Consider the following 22106-nt stretch of genomic DNA (forward strand, 5'->3'; position numbering starts at 1 on the left):
CTCAGTGTAATTATCCACAACTAGTTGCTTCTTGACTGGCATCTGTTTAGAGATGGCTTTTGCTTTAAAATAATTATTAAAATTTACATTCATTCTGCAGTTCTCAACCTCGTCGTACCCACATAAATTAACAAAATAGGTTAATTTTAGATAGTATTTATTAATAAATAGTCTAGTAGTGAAACACCAATCCTGAATATCAGTGGGCAACACCATGCATAATAGTCATTCATATTTGCCAATATACAAATTTAATTATCCATCAATGGTAGTTGTGTACAATCTTTCACTCAGTTTGGGGGGGGGGAATCTAAATTTGGCAGTACAGATAGCTGACAATGCAATAAAGGCATTAACTAAAGTGAGAAATAGGCTGTTTTATTAAACTGGTTCTCTGAACTAAATTATGTATACATATTAAAATGCAACTTAAAATCTGTGTCCACTGTACTCTTGTGTGCATCCAGAGGTGCTTTAAGAATGAATCCATTGGCCTTCAGGAGTTCCATGTAGCAGTGTTGGCATTACGAGATTACAAATTGAATAAAATTACTATACAACAGCTTTCTGTACATTATGAGCTTTTACACAAGTAACATCAACCAAATATTGGTTTGCAAGAACAGTTCTAAAATAAGAGCAATTTATTTAAACTTTCATCAATGCTTATATAAATAGAGATTATGTCAGGATAACTCAAGCTTTTTTCCCCTGTACAGAAGTAGTTTAGAGATGTTCTTCAGTGTCTGTTTATATCACCTGCATTCATTTCAAGTAGTAAAATGAAGTCTGAAAAGTACAGTTTGTGGTGTTGTGACATCCGCAACTGCAAGCTCCTGACCATCGACGAGGCCCAGCTCTGCAATGTTAAAAGCATAATATTTAAAAGTCATTTCTATATAGAGAGATATTTCCAGAATTGAAAGAAAAGAAATAAATCTGGAACTTTTATGGAACAAAAACACATCTGGAGAAAACTGAAATAGAGCAGATATTCTGTTACTCTGTTATTCTGTAATATATGTATAATTAGGTTCATTCAAAATTATTATTGGTCTACACATAACCCTCCAATTACAACCACAACTGAACCCAAAATTTCCATTGTCAAGTAAGGTAACTGTCAAGTGAGTTTTGCCCCATTTTATGACCCTTTTGCCACAGTTGTTAAGTGAATTGCTGCAGCTGTTAAATGAATCATGCAGTCATTTAGCAAATTGGCTACCCCCATTGTCTTTGCTTGTCGGAAGCCAGCTGGGAAGATTACAAATGGTGATCAAATGACCCTGGGACAGTGCAATTGTCATAAATAACATGCCATTTCCCAAGCACTCAATTTCAATCACATGACCATTGGGATGATGCAACCAGTGTGAAAACTGGTCCTAAATCACTTTTTTACAGTGCTGTAGTAACACTGAAAAGTCAGTAAACGAATGGTGGTAAGTCAAGGACTACCTGTATAACATATACCATTATAAAATTATCAGCTTTATTTTAAAATTATTTTATTTTTGTTACAGTTGGCACAAACTGTTGATTTGAAATAGACCTACTCTTGCCTTTTTAATAAAAGTGGTAGGTAAGCTCGTCACTGAAAATAAGAAAAACTTAAGAGCTGCATAAGCAACTCAAAAGCAGTTGATTATATAGGAATTTAACATTCCTATTATTTGTAAAGCTGCTGATCATTGATGTTACATTTTATATAACATACATGATTTACTCAAATATTGTCAATATAGTTCCTTCAATCTATTCATTGCTGCAATGACACAGCAAAAATGGTGCTGAGCTGACGATGTTCATGTCTTTACTCCATGACTTCACTTTTCTTTCCACTATGCAGTTATATAATGGGAATCTCACTAAGGTGAATGTGGCCCACAGAACTTCTACAGAAAAGAAAAAAGACTGAAAACTAAATCAAACCCCCTTGACAGTTTTTAATTGCTTTGTGTATATACATTCTAATAGTGTGATATAACTTGCAACATATTGTTGTTTCAACACCTACAAGCTTTGAAGAAAATTATTTTAATGTGTAAGAGGATGTCACTGTATTTTATTATATACCAATGCCATATCTGCCTAAAGCAAATTTTAGTAGCATTTTTGACACCTACTGCATACCAGATAAATACCGTTTCCCCAAAAATAAGACATCCCAATAATAAACCCAATTGGGCTTTTGAGCGCATGCGCTAAAATAATAAGCCCTCCCCCAAAAAATAAGCCCTCCCCAAAAATATTTAAACGCAGAACTAGAAATCAGGTAGACGGCAAGAGGAGCCCCATCTTGTTCCAAGCGCCCCAAAATAATAAGACCTCCCTGAAAATAAGGCCAAGCGCTTATTTTGGGTTAAAAAAAATATAAGACAGGGTCTTATTTTTGGGGAAACTCAGTACAAACAGGAATCAAGAGTGCACACACTTTTTTTTTAATTTAGTAGCATGGCCGAACATGCTTTAATTGTTAACTATTAAACATTACCTTTTAAAGTCTTTGAAAGGTTTGGCCTTGTTCGTTCTTCAATTGAAGCTACTGACTGCAGAAGGAGAGAAAATATACAACATGCATTCTATAATTTTCCCAGATCCAAACATGCATTTTTTGATTTTTACTTAGATCTGCACAAATGTTTGAGTGCTAAAATGAATCACAGATTCATGAAGAAGTAAGAAAATAGATACTGTACCTTTACAGGGAGGATACATAAGATATGGGTGTGGCCTACTGATGAAAGCAAACGAGCTAGAAATAGATCTATATAGGTCTCCCACCTAGCAGGAAGAGCTTGCTAGCTGTTAGAAGAAAAAAAAAGCCCAGAATCGAGTGGATGTGATTCTATTGAGCTGGTGGTGCAGAAAAACCTTGGTTACGTAGGGAAAACCTGGCTAGAAGAAAAACACACATAAACCCTACGAAGAAGTAAGAAAATAGATACTATACCTTTACAGGGAGGATACATAAGATATGGGTGTGGCCTACTGATGAAAGCAAACGAGCTAGAAATAGATCTATATAGGTCTCCCACCTAGCAGGAAGAGCTTGCTAGCTGTTAGAAAAGAAAAAAGCCCAGAATCGAGTGGATGTGTTTCTACTGAGCTGGTGCTGCAGAAAAACCTTATATATATGTTACCTGTAAATAAAGTGTTTTATTTCTTCCATATATTGTAGCAGTTATTGCAGGAGATTTCATTTGCCTGTGCAAAGAAAAAAAATCAAGACAACTAATTAAAATTTTAAAACAAGTATCTCCATGATCTACCAAACCTACATTTTTAGACTCTAATATTATTTACAAATCTATAAATAATTGTATCCAATACTTACAATGAAGCACTATTTGTTAAATAATCCAAGACTTCCTGTAGTTTAGCCGATGGAGAAAATTCTATATTTTGAGGAAGTTGACTACAAGCCAGACAATTCTCCTAGAAAGCAACAAATGGAACATCTGATATCATTTTAAAAAGTAAAAAAGTGAAACCCAAAGGGCTACAATTCTATGGTGAGGACTCTTTCCTGAGGTGAGGGAAATAAAGTTTCCAAAGGAAAGGAATGGATCAGGAGCATTTTTAAATCTGAATGATCCAGTACTAACTCCTCACTCCCCAAACAATTGAAGTCTCTGATCAATTAGTTCTTCTATTGAAGCAAAGCCTTGTATCTGTCAGAACTCCTTGATTTTGATATAGGATTGCTCTGTCAAATTGACCCAAATCCTGTCCAAACATACAAGGAATTCTCCAAGTGAAAAAAAAATCAAGTCTAGTTTTTTCTGGACCCAATACACAGTGCTGTCTTTGTTGTTAATCTTTCTTTCTAAATTCATATATAAAGTCTAACATTGTGTTCAGGTTCACATGACAGTTTAACTAATCCTAAATTCTCTGTCACCAGTGATGTTTGATATATGTGAATATGAAATTCTTATACTAGCATTTCAGGAAGTAAGTGGAATTTCAGCTCCCACAAGTAAATACCCAGAACTACAAAAGCTGCGTACTTGCAAACCTATTTTTAGTCATAGTTTAGCCTCCTCCTGTGCTATTGCGCTTATGCTTGCATAGAGCTGTATCAGGTTTTTCTAACAGAAAAGGGGAATCACAATCAATGCTATACACTTCAATGTATAAGAGTACATAAGAACTGCTAATTTCTGTAATAGGTATTATTGGGTATTTTTGCTCCTTATAAAGGTTTGTTATTGCTCCGTAGCCTATAACTGAAATATTGCTATTGAACTGATGTATGTTAACTTTAGCATCCTTAACTGTGAATCAAAAAGGAATTTGGCAGAGGTCTTTTTCTTTTTTATTCTAAATACATGTACAAAGAATAGGCATTCAAATCTAAAGAGGATTAACCTGTTCTAAAAGAAATCTATGTTTGCCCGGTCACATGCCCAACCTATGGCTGGACAACAGACAATGAAGAACTAGACTATTTGGTCAAGAGTCCAGAAAAATTACAAGGATATCAATCAGAAAAGATTTGAAGGACATGTAGACAGTTGCAAGAGGAAGGAAATTATCCCCTTTCTTTCTACTAATGGAAACTACTTCTACTCACTGAAACTCATCAAAGGATACTATTTATAGCCTTTTATTATTCCAATCTTAATTGCTTTGCTTAATAATGGGGGAGCATAAAATAAGTTATATAACCAACTTCTTGTATAGATGTAAAATGAAGATTTGACAAAGTATACTGATTTTGTGATTTTAATGGCTTAGAGTTCTTGCAGCTTTTGAAAGAAATTCAATTGAAGCATCTATTAAAATATGCTAATTTTCTCCAGTGTTGGAATCAGTGTGATATATGCATTACCATACCAACGACAACTCTAGGTCAGGAACACATCATATTTTCTTTAGTAACCTTATCAGATAAGTTCTTACCACCATCTAATATGTTCCTTCCAACAGCCAACAAGACAGATGAATACAGAATTTTGAATTAGGATAGTTAAATAAACTTTTTGGGTATAGCACTTGAGAATAAAGTAAGTGAAGATCAAAACCAAACAAAGGTAAGAAAACTGTATGCAGCAATACTAACCTTCTTTTCAGCTTCAAACATGTATGTATAAAGACCATCAACATCATTGAACACCAAATAGTTGTTCAGAGGCATGTATGCACTGCAAAGAAATGATTATTAGTATATAAGCAGGAAGCCTGCTAAGGATTTATAAGCAGCTAGTTCACAAAAATATTAATTAAGTTACCTTGTGGCTATTTTAAAGACTTCAGTAGCACATATAGCTAGAAATAGAAAAATAACCAAATTATTTAAATATTTAAAAGGGAAAAGTATAGGTAAAATATACTATTTATAACCACCTAGAAATATAAGAATTTTAGTTGTGTTTAAACATGCCTGAAAGTTTTGATATGCTTATACTTAAGAAAGTCAGATTTTATTTAAATAAAGTTACATACTAAGCATGGGCAGGGAAAGTTTCTGGAACTTGACTCACAAGGAAGCCAAGTAAAAAAGCAAATCTTATAGCCCTTCCCCACCTCTTTGGAATGCTCACCCCAGCACTGGAATAATTAGCAAGAAGGAAACTAATGCTTCTATTTACGCACTTTGGTGAGGAAGAGATTACTAGTGAGTAAGCAATTACACGATGGAGAATATAGAGCAAGAGCAAGAACAATGAGTTTATGCTGTTTGTCTACCGTGTTTCCCCAAAAATAAGACCCTGTCTTATATTTTTTTGAACCCTGAAATCAGGGCCGGATTTAGATGAAAAGAGGCCCTAGGCTATTCCACTTATGAGGCCCTTTCACCTATAGTGAAAGTGTAATTTTAATTTTGCTAACAATTTGAATGTAGGCCCCTCTTGATCTTGAGGCCCTAGGCTGAAGCCTAGTTAGCCTATAGAAAAATCCGGCCCTGCCTGAAATAAGCGCTTGGCCTTATTGCCATACGCTCAAAAGCCCGATTGAGCTTATTATCAGGGGATGTCTTATTTGGGGGGAAACAGTTACAGCAAGCCCCCAGCCACTTAGGAGGCAAACAAAATCCTTTAGTGTGAAACTGATTATAGAGTCTTGTCAGTATCAGGCAGCAGGAGCAACAAGTGGGAGGGTTCTAATTCACCAATTAAATTCACAGAGCTGTGCTTGTTAACTTGCATTTAGCACTTTTTAGGGAAGGACTATGCTGCAGAGAAAGCAGCTCAGGAAGAGATGTTGAAGCAAGCTTTCCATCCTGCAAAGGCGGTGAGGAGAGAAAGAGCCAGGCATAGGACAACAAATACTATAGTTTATTGGCAATAAGCCCCTTTCAACTCAGGAAGAAGTTCCTTTTCTGGATACATTTAAGTTATTCTGTTAAGTGTGTACCATAAAATTCTTTTTTCTGATCTATTTAGGCTAGTCTTGTATAGAAAGAAAACCATCAGAAACTACCCTGTTTTTATCTGGAATCCCCAGCATTATTGTTAAACACAAACAAGTAGTTGATTTCTGATAGTACTATACCTGCAATTACAGCATTTGTTGATGCTACTGCTGGAATTATCCGCTTTACAACTCCTGCATTTGGGGAAGCACCATACAGCATGTTATTTTTTTTATAGAAAACAGCAATAAAACATGTTGTATAACCAACCAACCTGACCAGAGTTAACACTTTCAGTCTTTTTTCAACTTTGGAAAAGCGCATATTTTACTGTGAAAACATGGGTTCTAAAATGTCAGCCCTGTCCATTCTGTGGATCACAACAGAGTACTCACGCAACATGTGAATAAAACACAGCGCAACCCATTCTAAGTCACCACTGAGTATAAAAAGCTAATCATCAGAACAAAAGTACAAAGTTGACCAAGAGTTCTTGCTGAATCTTACCCTGTGTAAGCCTATAAGTTAGACCTTTAATATTAAATTGTGATGCCCTCTCTATAGATTTTTCAAAAATCCATTGTATGTGTTCTGGGTCATCTCCATCTAGGGAAACACCTTCTGCAACAGAATAGATAAAGCACTTTATTTAAACATACCATCGTGATGACTTGTAATTTATCTTATATCAAAACTATATACTTTGAACAATGTACAATCTTTCAAAGTTATAACAGACCGGCCCCAAATGCCCTCCCTGAAATGACATGACATTTCAGGCGCTCAGCAACCAATCTGCGTTTAGAAGTGTTTGTAGTATCCTGCATTCATACAATTACAACATTTACATTTCTGCCGATCCCCCTCCCTCGTCATTTATTTCTGGTTTTCAGCAAAAAAATCTCTAAAGCGAACAATAGGTTTGCTTAATGATCTTGGCATTCACTTAACCATTGCAAAAAATAAAAGGTCATATAATCAGGTCAGTCATGTGGATGACCCGTTTTACAACTATAAAGACTTACAACCTTAACGAGCAGGCTCCATTACAGCCTACCAATAACTAGAGTAAATTTTACAAGTATTGATTTTTTTCCAAAAGAATCAGAAAAATCACAATAGAATGAAACAGGCTTTCCATGATCTTAACTGTATCATACAAGGAGAGAGACATTCTGTACATTATTCTTTCATTTCTTACACTGATTCAGCTTTAAAAAGAGTTTACTGATTTACCTCCAAAAGGTTGTTCCTTGGGCCATTGCAATATTCTAACATACTCAATACAGTGTTCTGGTAGACGAGGCATTGAAGCAATTGTACACATAGGAAAATTTACCTGGAAAAAAAAATAAATGAATAACATGAATTTTGCAAGAGGTTTAAAAGGATGACTATTTTTAAAAGATCATTATTTTTCAGCTACCTGTGGTGGATAAAGTTCAAGTGTACATTCAATACAAGCTGTCATGCCTGGAATAATCACACGTGCATTTCCTTTAAAACCTTCTGTTCCTCCATCAATCAAAGGTATAATAGAACTTGGATCTATCACCCCATCTTCATAGTTTAAAAGGGAAATCTAGGGAACAAAATAGAATGTATTGTATTAGGTTCTTTCCTTCTTTCTCTCAGCAACAAAATCAATAATTCAGCAAGATAAGCAGAAGTGGTAGTATCTGAAATAATTATAGGATTAACAGCAGTGGCCATTTCTGGTCCAGAGTGCGACAGAATTATAACAATCCATCTTTCAAAACTAAGAGGAAATTATTATGTCTCATTTCTGTAAGTACATTGACTGAATACTGTCCTCTTCAAGTAATTTCAACCCTATAGTGGCTCAAATTATTGGTGCAAATTAAGTATATATTGACACAGTTTATATATGCAATATAATCCTTGACTGCAAGAGAATGCTATTCTAATTTTCATACTGCAAATGAAAAGCATGAGTTGTCAGCAGCTTAAACCCTCTAAAAACAGCCAGCTCATTAGAATCTATCAACTGTCATAATAAATTGCTGCTGGTGAAAAATACAACTCAGGCAATTATGTGTTAAAGCCATTCTTCAAATTTTGATATATCCGTTTTCTTAATTAGAAAAAAATATTATTGAAAGTATACTGCAATTATATTAAATATATAAAATATATAAAAGTATATTAATGGGAAAAACATTCAGAATAATGGAAAGCAAAGTAATTTATTGAAGTTCTATCAAAATCAATGTGAAATTCATTGTGGTAATTCTAAGTCATAATCTTGTGAATCACCTATGTGGAGTTTGAATATTAACCCAAGATTAAAAGCAGAGAAATTTATGAAAACAATGTGCATAACCATGTACCTAAAAACAACGTTGCCATATATTTTATATCAAAACTAAAACTGAAACTTTCTTTTTTATTATTATTATTGAAAAGTTTTATAAGAAATACAAACATTTTCTCCCCCCACCCTTCCCCCCCTCCCCCCCACCCCTCTTTCTAGACTTCCCAGAACAAGCACAGGGTATAGACATTCACAAACGTAAAACTAAAATATGCTAACAAATTATTGCATTCATATTTTCCCTAGATCTTTAACTCCTTATAACTCAAAAAACTATAAACATAAACTACTTAAAAATATTTCATTCATAAGCTATATGAATCTTCTTATTTGGATACTTCTTTTGTATATAGTCAATCCATCTTCTCCATTCTGATATGTATCTTTCATTTGAATGGTCTTTAAGATATGATGAAATTTTTGCCATCTCAGCCAAATGCACAACTTTTAGTGTCCATTCCTCAATGGTGGGTGGATCTTCCTTCTTCCAGTACTGTGCCACCAGTAACCTGGCAGCTGTTATTAAATTCAAAACCAATTTTGTCTCTATTACAGTACAATCCGTAACTATTCCCAGCAAAAAGAACTGTGATGTAAATTTATTTTTTTTCCTTAAAATGAAACTTTCTTGAATTACTGAATTCTAGTGTATTTTGTTTAAAACCCCCCACAAATTTTAGTAAAAATACTTACCAACATGCCATTTATCCATCTTCTTGCAATAATTGAATCCAAACCACATACAATTATATGAAATTCTAAAAGAAAACAAATATAATCATTCCTTTGTTCCAAATAATTAACTATACTAATTATAGTGTATGTTTATCATCTTACTTGGCAAAACAGGAATTGCTATTTTCACAATAGGGCATGAAAACTTACGTCTATAGAAACTTTCATCCAGATCCTGAATCTTTTTATAATGTCTAAAAGCACACAGTAAAGGAAATATTTTAAGCAATTATCGGGTCACTGTAGAATGGCTATTAATATCACAGTCTACAAAGAGAACAAATATTTAACACTAACACCAAAGGCTTTAAAAGGCTCCCCAGTTGATTAATTCCCCAGTTTGAAGTATTTGAAACATTGTTTAAAATTAAATTGATGAAGTTCAGCAGCTTTTATGGAATAAACTAACCATTTTCAACAACTGGAGAAAAACAGATAGTCGTGGATGTTTCGTCTATGGGTTTCTGAAAGTATGTAATCCAATACCATGGCAAATAGTTTCTGGAATATTCTCTGTTTTGCCTTCAAGTCAGAACTGATTCCTGGCAACTACAATGGACAAGTCTATGCAAGTTTTGAGGCAACATTTTTGGAAGGGTTTTGCCATTTTTGTCTTCTGATTGAAAAAGAGTTTCTGGCCTAAAGTTGGCTTCTATACATAAGGTAGAGTTAGAACTTGGGTTTACTCCAGTCCTACTCCAGTGCCTTGCCCAATAGACTATTCAAGCTCTCATACAGCAGTAGTCCAAACATTACTGTTCTGGAGAACATTGCAATGTTCTATTTTTCTTCTAGACTACATCAATCTGGCCATTTCCAAAGAATTCTGGTATCATACAGGTAGTCCTTGCTTAATGACTGTTTCAAGTTATGATGGACTTTTTTAAAAATTACTTACAGCCTGTCGTCAGAGTTATGATTGATACAAACACACACCATGACATAATTGCATTTCGGGCTCTTAGCAACCGGTTTGCATTTATGACCTGTTATAGTGTCCCATGGTCATGTGATCACAATTTGCAACATTTTTACCATTTTCCAGCAGAAAATGGCAAAAATACCCATTGTATAGTCTAGATTTGCTGAACGACTGTGGTAACTCAACAACCATTAAAAAAAAAGTTGTAAAATTGAGTCAGGTCATATGTGGACCCACTTATTGATTGCAACAACTTACGACCAAAATTCTAAATGGTGATTATAAGTCAAAAGCTACCTGTAGTTTTCTAGGAGAGTAACTTGAATATCCCTATTGGAATAGATATGTCTGGGTTTATACAGTGTGGTTTTTTTCTTATAGTTTTCAGCCCCTGAAAGCCTCTGAACTACTTAAAAAATGTTAATGAGAGTACACAAGCCTGGTCAGGCAAAAATTAACATCAGATGTTGTATATTTCATCAGCAATATATAATGCTGCCTTGGAAAAATCAATCCATTTTCATGTTGCATTATTCTAATAAATGTAATGTTTCAGTGTTAAAATACATCTCTCAGAATAAGTGCTTAGTTAAGATTCCAAGGTGCAATTACCTACAGGTAGTCCTCGAATTACAACAGTTCATTTAGTGACCGGTCGAAGCTACAACAGGATTGAAAAAAGTGACTTGTGGCCGTTTTTTCACACTTATGACCACTGCAGCATCCCTGTGGTCATGTGATCAAAATTCGGATGCTTGGCAACTGGTTCATATTTATGAAGGTTGCAGTGTCCTCGGGCCATCACATGATCATCTTCTGTGATCTTTTGATAAGCAAAGTCAATGGGGAAGCCAAAGCCAGGGGAAGCCACTTAACAACCGTGTTACTAATTTAACAATTTCAGTGATTCACTTAACAACCATTGCAAGGAAAGTCATAAAATGGAGCAAAATTCACTTAACAGAATGTCTCACTTTATTATTATTATTATTATTATTATTATTATTGTTATTATTATTATTGTTGTTGTTGTTTTAAAAGTAAAACAATGGACATTGCTCAACGTCTCTGGTTTCTAACGTTTACGTCAAAATCAAGTTAATAAGTAATCTAGAATGTCTCACTTAACAGAAATGTTGGAGGTCAATTGTGTTTTAAGTGGAGGATTACCTGTATTATACTATTACAAATAAATAGAACGAGTATTCCTCGTAGGTTTAAAAAACCACTGCCTTTGAATGTCACAGAATGACTCTAACAATAAAAAAAAAGATGGGGCTGCAGCTATCCATCTCTGGAAGTATTCTGTGCTTTTTAATAAATATATATATATATATATATATATATATATATATATATATACACACACACACACACACACACACACACACACACACACACATTAAAGAAACCAAGCATCATGCAGTATTTCTTCAAGGAAGGATACGGTACAACGGCACAATTGGGAATGCGGCTATTGAGAAATTCAGCAGCGACTTCTGCCTTAGGACGCCCAACATCTTTAGGTCTGCAAAGCATCAGTACATGTTAGAGCATTAAATTTCTCACACTCATACAATGTATTCTGTATCAACAATGATGATATCTGCTCTTCGAAGTAGGCAAATTAAATTTGCATTCGGCTTCATTTCAATTCTCAGTAGAAATTTAAAACATTCACAGTAAAAGTACAGGGGTAAAATAAAACTTCTAATTGTGAAATAAGTCCAACGTAAACAATATAATTAAAGATGGCTCCAAATAGGTTAACACTTCCATCTTCAACATCTGTCTAAATGTCCTCAGGGATGTTGTCAATCTGATCTCTACAAGGAAGCTGTCTGGAGGGTTGATGCTGCCCCTGAAAAGCAGAGCCATCTTCCTTCAGCAGCATTTATTTGCTAATGGTGGAGACACTAGGCATACTTTTCCTCTAGATGATCTAAAAAGTCCAACAGATTCAGGTTGGAATGGTAATGATCTTTGTACAAAATGGTGTAATTCACTGAATTCTGCATTTCGTACAAAAATTAACAGATTGTCTGAGTATATAGTTCATGTCCAAAGAGAAGCGTTAAGTTTAAAGCTTACCGAAACAAGAACTGCCTGTTCAAGTTAGATACATCAATAGTGTCCATATCAATTACATGAATCTGTCTAAAACCAGATAGTGCCTGTGAAGACAGAGAAAAGAAGGTTATAAAAATAATACATATTGTTTTCATCGTTATGAACTTGCTGCTTTTGAAAACTATCAATATTTGGCAGTATTGTAGTTAATAATAAAGGTACTGAACAAGTCATAGTCCCCAGCTCTTATTTGAGGCCAGACAGCCTACAAAGTCTGCCCAGCTAAAATTTGATAAAAATCTATGCAACATATTTCTGCTTGTGGGATGGGAACACAACATCAAGGAGAGAGAGTGTGGCAGAAAACCATGGTCCCGTGCCATGTGGGCTTCAAAGGTGATAACCCAGCACCTTTAATGAAACTGGGAGCTACAGCAGCTCATGCAACAGCAGTGTAATATAGGTGAACCTAGGCTGCTCAACATTATATGCTGCTGTGTTCTGGACCTGCATAGGTAGTCCTTGGTTAATGACCACTCATTCAGCAACAATTTGAAGTTACAGCCATCTCAGCAATCCTGCAGACATGTGATAGCGATTTGGATACTTGGCAACCAGCTCACACCCCTCAGCCTGCACTCTATAGCACAGCACCATAGCGGCCTCCAGCTCATCTACCCACACTTGAGAGAAGTCACCTCCTGTCCACTGAGCCATGCTTGCACCACAACAGCCACTTCTCTACTTATCAGCCTCTTTGTGAGACACCCAGGACTTGCAACTTCCTGCTAGCTTCCCCACTGACCCTGCTTGTGATGGGAATGGGAATGGTTGGGATTGCCATTGCTAAGCAATACGGTTATGTGATGTTGCCCATTATGTCCACATCACTTGGGGATGGAAATTCTGATTCCAATTATCATCATTAAGTGACAACTAGTAACCTCTTGGTGGTTTTCAAGGACTCCCCCACAGAGAGTACTCTGTAGTAATTCAGACATGAGTGACTGAGCAAGGACTTCCGATCAAGGAAAGGGAGCAAGTAGCATAGACGATGAATCTGTGCAAAGGCCCCCTAACCATTCTTGTCACTTGGGTCATCAAGCAGAAGCTGTTAATCTAGAGGGGGTGCCATCCCATTCAAAATCAAAGATGACAAATCACCAGGCCTTTTGGGGGTGGGGGGCAGCAAAGACCCAAAGCCAATCCATCTTGCCAGGGTTGAGTCAAACTAAGTTCCTTCCCACTCAGATACTGACACCTTCCAACACCTGTCAGCACGACAACAGCATCACCTGTCCAGCCAGGATGGAGATGTATAACTGGGTAACTTTCATGACAACCTATTTTTCAGTTGTTTCCTCTTACTTGAATTCACTAAAATGAACCCTGTCAGTTAAAAATCACAACCAAATGCCCTTCTTTTGTCCATGCAAAACTGCATTTCATTTTATGACCAACTTAACCTATTAGTCTACAGGTAGATTTTAAAATTTTCATCTAGCCGTCATCGCAGCTAAGGCAACCTAGTGCTTCCTTATAAATTAATGTTTGTTACTATTTTGTAAAAGTTGCCAATATTTTAAAAATACTGGGAGAATCTCTGAAAAAACATGTTTATATTTTTCTTTTATAGGGTTACATAGATATGAACAATCTGACAGATGGATGTGTTTTATGTATTCATTCTGTATATATTTTTTTTAATTTCTGCATGCTATTTGTAGTAACCTTATTGCCTGAAAACTCTTATATTTTTTATATATGCATATCAAGTCACATGGCGTGATCCACTCAGCGTAAGTCAAGAGAAAACCAGGCAAAATGAACTATGATAGTAAATAAAGTGTGTAGGGTAAAATGTAAAAAGATTAAAAAAAAAAATTACCAGATTTTTCAGGAGTTCACATCCTAATCCTCCAGCTCCAATTACTAGAACTTTACATGTATTTAAGAGAAAATCAAGGGGCTGTAAAGAACCAAAACAAGCAATTTATTTAAAGTAAAACATAATACTTCCACCAAAATGATTGCATTAAACAATACCTTAAAAAGCCAAAACTTGTACAATACACTGTAAATCAGAATTTGCCTTCTGGCAGTATAGAATTACTACAGAAAATCCTGCACTGATGCTTCTATATGCAATGAATATTTAAGCAGAACGCAAAGAATCTAATGGCAATACAACTAATCTCAATGGATTTAACATCAGACTGCATATCTCTACATTAATTAATGTAATGTACACAATGACACTCTCATTATAATTGTCTTTATATGCTTCCCTCTGTGGGCAAAGCAACGTCTTTTAATGTATGTGCACGTACAAATATGCGTGTCAAATGTTTCAACTTTCAACTTCCAAACATTGGGGTGTTCAAAAGTTGTGACATGCCTTGGGGATTGTAAAAAATATTTTGGTTACTTTAATATAATTTAGATGTGCTTGGTAAGTAACTACATAAATATCATAACTTTTTAAGATTTTGTTTCACAGGCACACACATGCTTTTATATATTCAGCAGTGAATCCCACTGACATAAGCATGAATTCTTCTCAGACTATGTTCTTTAAATTGAATGTGCATTCATTAATCAGGGTTTGGAACAGCATTAACGAGTACTCTCAGGTTTATTTTAATCAATATCAAAATGATCAGATGCAGAGAAAAATCTCTATGATCAGAAACATTCAGCAAGTGTGCACACATGCCATGAGGTTGTTCGGAGAACGAAACACACAATCCCATAGCAATCTATTTTTCCTTAAACCAGAAGGTCAAATGTTAAATCCATTCAACTTATCCATCTTCCTATAGTTAAATGTGTGCTTAAATATCTCGTGTGTATAAACAATTCAAGATTTTTAAGAGCTGCACTTATAAACTGGTAATATATATGACAAAACTGAAATAAGCAATTCAATATTATATTACTCTTTTCAATACAGCTTCTGTAATTTCATAGTTTCTTCTTCTCTACCCAGTGTCCCAAGATTTTATTCTTATTTTCGATACTAAACATGATCTTTTTTACATATTACATTTTGGAAAACTATTAGAAAAGTAGTTGGTTCATTTTTAGAAGTTTGCAGACTTGTTCATCTTTCATTACTGAGTAACAAACAGAAGCATTCACAATAGTTTGCAATACAATACTTGTATTTAAAAGAACCGTTTCTCACTTGAGTGCCTGGCTCGAAATCAGGGTGTATGAATGGTCCAGATCGCTCGAGGAACTTCTTGACATGGTTCCAGCGACCTTCCCAGTCTCCATTGTCCCCACACCCACCATCAACAGCCATTCTGCACAGAACATAGAAACTCAGCTGCAAAAAAAGGTATGAAAACACGCACAAATAGACAAAAAACATGATCCCCCCAAGCTTAGTCTTTCCCTTTGACCTGCTGAAATATGTTTATCGCTGTACAAGTCATAATGAGCTAGGTATTATCAGTTTCATTGGATAATATTAAGGAAATAAAGTATATAGCTATAGAAAAATTGACTGTGTTGATTATGGCCAATTAACATATACCTGTTTATTGTAGATTTACTAAAAAAAAATCCTGTTAAAATTAAATTAAGTATTAAGTTATGTACTCTTAAAAACTAAATGTTCTGGTTAGCTTTCTAGAATAAAGATGAAAATACTACTTGAACTGAAAAAGAACAAAAAAGCAAAAATCTACTTACTCAGATTCTGTTTACAAAAAAAATCAATTAAGCTTGGGGCATTTGACATAGATGCATATAGGCCATCCAATCCAAAAGAAGATTGATTGTTTGAATAATTCATTTTCAAATCTGATAAATAATCCAAATACTTTTAAAATACCTAATTTAAATAAATCAAAATTTAGACATGTACTCTAAAAAATTTTCAATTATATTGCTATTATATGTTTACTTTTTAATTATGCTTCACTGCAAGGTAATTTGTGAAAGTTTTCATCTTGATCTATTAAAAGGTGAGGTATAACTCAAACAAATAAATAGTAGTCTTTGATAATGTTAAAAATTAACATGAAAGTGTAGTTGCTGAGAACTAATGTTCTTAATGTAGGATGGCAGAAGGTATGGAAACATTCCAAATTTAACATGTTTTCAGTTCATAAAAATCTATTTCCAACTTACTATCAATCATAAAACTATAGATTCTATTATGAGTTATTCTGATTATTCTGGAACATTCCAAGCTCAAAATGGTTCCATCCAAGCCTTACAAAATTAAGTTTGCTTTAAGTCTCAAATCAGAGATATGGGTTGGAAATTTTTCTCCTTCACTTAAGTTTGATAGCTTTGAAATCATGTTTTGCTGTTGTGAATAGTGAATTAATTGTCCAATAGTGTTTCCAATATTCCAGTGAAAATAATTTTATCCCATGTTTGAAAGCTTTTAATTTAAATGTGCTGTACAAACCTATCAGTTTTTTCCACATCCAATAAATAATACAGTCAAAAGACTTGTGCAGACTATGAATATTAAAAATATGTTGAATTTTATTTGCACAGAAAAAAGTATTTTCTGTAATGTCCTCATTGCCATGCACAATACTTCTGACATGGCCAGAGCAACCTGCATGAAGCTCAAAATGTTTGCAATGCAAAACACTGGGCACATTTTATAAAATTAAGAAATACTACATTTTACAGCCAATAAATATTTTAAATGATTTTTCAAATGTTATTTTGTATTTTATTTTAAATGATTTTTTTATGATTTTGTGTTTGAAAAATCATCCATTTCCAAGAAATGTAACCCAAATATACCTTTCCCACAAAAATGTATCTTTTAGTTTTAAAAGCCAAAATAGTATGTTTATTTTTTGTGTGACAGACTTTATTTCAAGGCTGCTGTTATGCCATATGCACTGCCCACAGTCATAAGACTGGGATGGTATGAAAATTATGCTAATAAAAAAAAATCACTTCACAAGTTTAGGGAGTAACCATACCAAGAGTTATCTTTGGCCAGTTTTTCTTCATCTGTAATTAGTTAACTACTCATAATGCTAATTATTTTCTTTCTACATTATGTGCTGGCAAACATGAAACATCATGAAGAGACACCCTTCCCTTTTTAATCTCTGCAGGAGTATCACTTATTTTAGCATTTACTTAAAAGCAGATAACTTTTTTGGCAAAATTTAAGATCCTGATTTTGGATTTTTTTTTTTATGCTTGTAAAATGTTGATACACAAGTATCCTTTACAAAAACATGGTTAAAGTGTGTGAACTGAATTCTCATTCAATCATAGTTCTTAATAAAGTAGGAAGGACGATACCCAGTTTAGATTGGAGTTGAATTCACATATTCCCGAATCTCCCCTGCATATAGAAAGCTATCAGAGGAGAAAGGCTTCCATCCCAATAGACTTCTTCCCAATCTGAACTTGGATAATCAAGAGATAAGAGTTCTGTGAAAAACTATTTTTCCTGCTTTTGGATTTTCCACATTTTTGATATTTAATGTTAACAGAGTTTCATATTTCTTAATAAACAAATCAAAGTAAAATTAGATGCTTGCTTCGTTTATTTCTTAATATTATCCAATATGGATGTGTGCTGGTATAAAAAAGTAACAACCCCTTAGATTCAATAATCTGCTGTACAATTTAAGAATGGAAATCAAATGGTTCCATGGTTTTAAACCATAAATGGTTTTATGAGGATTATCATTTCAGGTCCTGCTACAGTCCATAACATTAGTACAAATAGCCCTCATTTAGCAGTCACAATTGGGACAGGCAGAGTTGTCATTACGCAAAATGGTCACTAAATAGGAAATCACCTGATCATAACTGTGGTTTCTTTTTACCCACATAAAAGGAAAATCTTTATTTTCAAATAAAGATTTGAATTGAATTGAATGCCCACTCCCCCCCCCCTTTTAAATCATCATCCTGATTATCCTGCAGTGATAATCAGTAAAAAAGGGAATTAACATTAGTATTTACATGGGGGAGGGGGGAAGAGATTACAACACAGTAAGCAGGTACATAATGGGGTATGCACATCAAAAGGAATGTGCTAGTTCCAGTTGTTTACCTAGTAGAGGTGCAGCTGCCAGCCCCCCCCCCCCTCCAGCCACCTGGGAGGCAAATAAAGACCTTTAGTATGAAACTGATTAGGATCTTGTCAGTGTCAGTCAGCAGAGAGGAGGGTTCTAATCAGTTAAGATCAGAGCTGAGCTTGTTAGCTTGCAGTTAGCACTTTTTAGAGAAGTGCTGCAAGAAAAGTAACTCAGGCAGATTGCTTGTTTAGAAAACCTTTCTAGGGGAGAGCAAAGAATAGGACAGGCACAGGACAACATATACTGCCTAATGGTGAAAAGTCATCGAAAGACACTACAAAGGTCATAAATGCAGGCATTGGTAGCAAAGTTACTATTTCATCACTCTTGTAACTGCAAACAGTCACTGTCCAGGGTAGTCACTAAATAAGGTGCACTTGTAGATGACATTTTTGGTAACAGTCACTGACTAAGAAATAAAACATTTCAGAAAATCCAAAAGGGGTAAACACTTTCTCACAGAACTGTAATCTCCTGAGGAAGAACCAAGGGAATCCACATCTGTGATTAACAGATACTTGTGACCAGTTCTTTTCATGTTAAATATAGTTTACCGTAATTCAACCCTTGCCACAATCTTATTACAATGTTTAATCTCTTCAATTTGACAGTAATGTGTCTTGGACATGACATTAGTCCTGCATTGAAACAATTGCACTTGTTGCCAGTTGCTCAATATACTATACAAAGCCTAATGCAGCAATAACCCAAATTTTCTACTCCTTATGCGAATAGGCAGAAATACATCAGGTATCGTTTCTAAGTTCTAAGTATGTGTGTGTGTGTGTGTATTTACATACATACACACGCACACATATACCATATATATATATATATTAAAATGTATTTATTTTGTCAAGCACAAGTATTAGATAACATAAGTATAAACATGATTTGAATACATGAAATGGATACTAATAAAAGGGAACATTAGGACAGGGACGGTAGGCACGCTGGTGCGCTTATGCACGCCCCTTATATATACACACACACACACACATATTCCGAAAGATCTCCTGTATGGAGAATTAGTGCAGGGAAAGCGCCTCAGAGGGAGGCCACAGCTGTGGTATAAGGATATCTGCAAGAGGAACCTAAAGGCCCTGGGAATGGACATTAACAACTGGGAAACCTTGACCTCCGATCGTTCAGCTTGGAGGCTAAAGACACAGCATGGCCTTCTCCAATTTGAAGAGACACTTGTTCGGCAGGCTGAGGCAAAGAGGCAGTCCCAGAACCAGCGAAATCTGGGGGCTGGGCAGGGGACAGAATGTATCTGCCCTCACTGTAGAAGGGATTGCCACTCTCGAATTGGCCTTTTTAGTCACATTAGATGCTGTTTTAGGACCTCTTTCCAGAGCACCATAGTCTCTTGAGACTGAAGGATGCCAATGAATTTCAAATCCTGCATTCTACCTTTTGCGTTTCATGGCAAGCAGGGTAGAAAGGGAGAAGGGAGAGAATTTTGGGGCGTTCTTAGAATATATTTTATATATATATATATATATATGAGGTCCTGGGAATTATAATATATATAAATATTATATATATTTAATATATCTAAAATATATATTTTATATATTATTTTACATATATATATGTGTGTGTGTGTGTATTTCTCTTTAGCCAGGTTCTTCCCATGTAAACCAAGATTTTTATGCAGCCCTAGTTCAGTGAAATCACAATCTACTAGTTTCTAGGCTTTTTTTCTGGCAACCAGCAAACACTCTGCTGCCCATTGGGAGACTAAGGAGACTAGTGGATTGTGATTTCACTGAACTAGGGCTGCATAAAAATCTTGGTTTACGTAGGAAAAACCTGGCTAAAGAGAAATACACATAAAGCCTACAAAAAGGAAAGGAAACATACATGTATGTATGTATGTATGTATGTATGTATGTATGTATGTAAAAGTATTACTACAGGTTTAGGATCCTCCACCACCAACCCCCTACCCCCGGCCCCCAATCCTCCTGCCATGAACAGCATTGCTTTTGCTGCTGCCCGGGCCTTTTCAGGGCAGTAGGCGCTAGTCCCACGTGCTCTGCGAAAGAAGCCCGGGCGGTGGTGATGGTGGTGGTGGTGATGGTAAGGCAAGCCGGGCTCCTGCATCCCTTCCGAACAATCCCCGCCTCCCGCGACCCCGGCTCCCCACCCACCCACCACCCTCCTCGCCTCTTCCTTGCTCTTCAAGCGCTCCCCTCTTGCCCTCCCCCGCACTGACCCCATCTCTCTCTGCCTCTCTCCCGCTAGCCGCCGCCGCCGCTCCTCTAGCCTCCTTCTTTTCTTCTCCCTATAACGAGAGAGAATAAAAGAAGGGTCAGTCACCGACCGGGTCAGGCTCATAGACTCGCTCCCCCGCCACCACCAGGAAGGCGGGCGGGGATGTGGGAGGGGGGGGCAGAGGCGAAAAAAAGGGGGGGGCTCCCCGCCACCATCCCGGAGCCTGTTCCAGGCAGCGACGGCGGGGAGGGATTAAGGAAAGGAAACGAGCAGGCGCGTTGGTACTTACGGCTCTTCGCCATCCGCCATAGCAAACCTCCCACCTTTTTTTTTTTTCCCCTCTCTTCCCACAATGCACCATGACAGGAAGTGCCTTGCCGGCCACGTGCTGAAGCCATAGAGTTATTTTTGCCGGCGGGGTTTTGAGTAAAGAGCTGTTATTGCTGTTATTGTTGTTGCTCTCTCCCGAGTTCGATGTAGAGATAAGAAGAGGAAAGGTTACTGCCGCCACCTCCGGTTGTCAGGTGCGGCGGGTCTCGCAAAGCAAGCGATTACATCCATTGTGCTGCACTGCGGGGCTTGCTTCTGAGTATATCGAAAAAGTAATATATCAAGAAATGTTAGTGGTTGTCTTTCTGTGCGATTAAGACTGGGTTCTTCTCGCTTGCAAATCGGAACCGGACGTGTTGAATTGGTCTCTTTCTTAAAGACCGGAATGACAATCGTTAAGTTTGTTAAATTCCTAAAGAGATGAGATACCAATTCAAGGCGACGGTAGAGCGCCACCTAAGGGATATCTCTAGCAGAGGCAGCCAGAAAAATCTATGGGGTCTCCAGAAAAAAAAAATGACGTAATACTGCAACAAAACCAGTAGGGATGGAATGAATAATAAGTGCTCGTCCCGCCAAAAGCAAAGTTTGAAACGATTAAAATCTAGGATTAAATAGTAGGCAGCCTAAAGTTTTTTTACTCGCCGTAATAAGGGTAGATCTGATGTGGATTTCTTCAATATTTATTGAATCTGCAATCTTGCTAAACTAATCACTTTCCTTCTAGATTAAATTAAAATTCTCAAGGCATTATGCATCAAAAGACTGTCTTCTTGGAACTATTTTATCAATGGATAGATAATAAAGCATGGAGATGAAATATTATATATGAAATGAAATTTGGATAAAATGTTTAAGCACTTGTTTTTTTCTGATAGAGGTAAGAATATCTGTCATATAATGAGAGTTTGAAAATTTTGAGAGCACGAAATGATTTTCACCGATCAAAATACTGTCTGTAAGCGTTTGGAAAGTTGATGTTTTTATGTTGTTTTTGTTTAAAAAATAAAAAACCTTTTTGGGGGAAAAAAGACTTTGTCTTCTTTCTAA

General features: G+C 35.9%; 1 protein-coding gene across 3 annotated transcripts; it reads right to left on the reverse strand.

The window, feature by feature from the left end:
* Positions 1 to 140: 140 nt before the first annotated feature.
* Positions 141 to 21087, reverse strand: UBA3 (ubiquitin like modifier activating enzyme 3). 3 transcript variants are annotated; one of them, XM_070933548.1, is made up of 18 exons: positions 21016 to 21087; positions 20728 to 20796; positions 15611 to 15754; positions 14312 to 14392; positions 12445 to 12527; positions 11801 to 11881; positions 9582 to 9625; positions 9390 to 9454; positions 7788 to 7943; positions 7598 to 7700; positions 6869 to 6982; positions 6502 to 6555; positions 5238 to 5274; positions 5069 to 5150; positions 3338 to 3438; positions 3144 to 3207; positions 2495 to 2549; positions 141 to 859 (listed from the first exon to the last, which is right to left on the reverse strand). In XM_070933548.1, exons 1-18 carry the CDS (start codon positions 21085 to 21087, stop codon positions 771 to 773), a joined length of 1494 nt encoding a protein of 497 aa, XP_070789649.1. In that variant the 3' UTR covers positions 141 to 770. The 3 variants fall into 3 exon arrangements, with proteins under 3 accessions (XP_070789649.1, XP_070789650.1, XP_070789651.1); XM_070933549.1 differs by having other exon boundaries at positions 15611 to 15731; positions 21016 to 21060; XM_070933550.1 differs by lacking the exon at positions 20728 to 20796 and having other exon boundaries at positions 15611 to 15731; positions 21016 to 21060.
* Positions 21088 to 22106: the final 1019 nt, after the last annotated feature.

The sequence above is a fragment of the Pituophis catenifer genome, unplaced genomic scaffold, assembly GCF_029215685.1.
Source record: "Pituophis catenifer annectens isolate HBS135680 unplaced genomic scaffold, rPitCat1.0.hap2 SCAF_2, whole genome shotgun sequence".
Lineage (NCBI taxonomy): Eukaryota > Metazoa > Chordata > Lepidosauria > Squamata > Colubridae > Pituophis > Pituophis catenifer.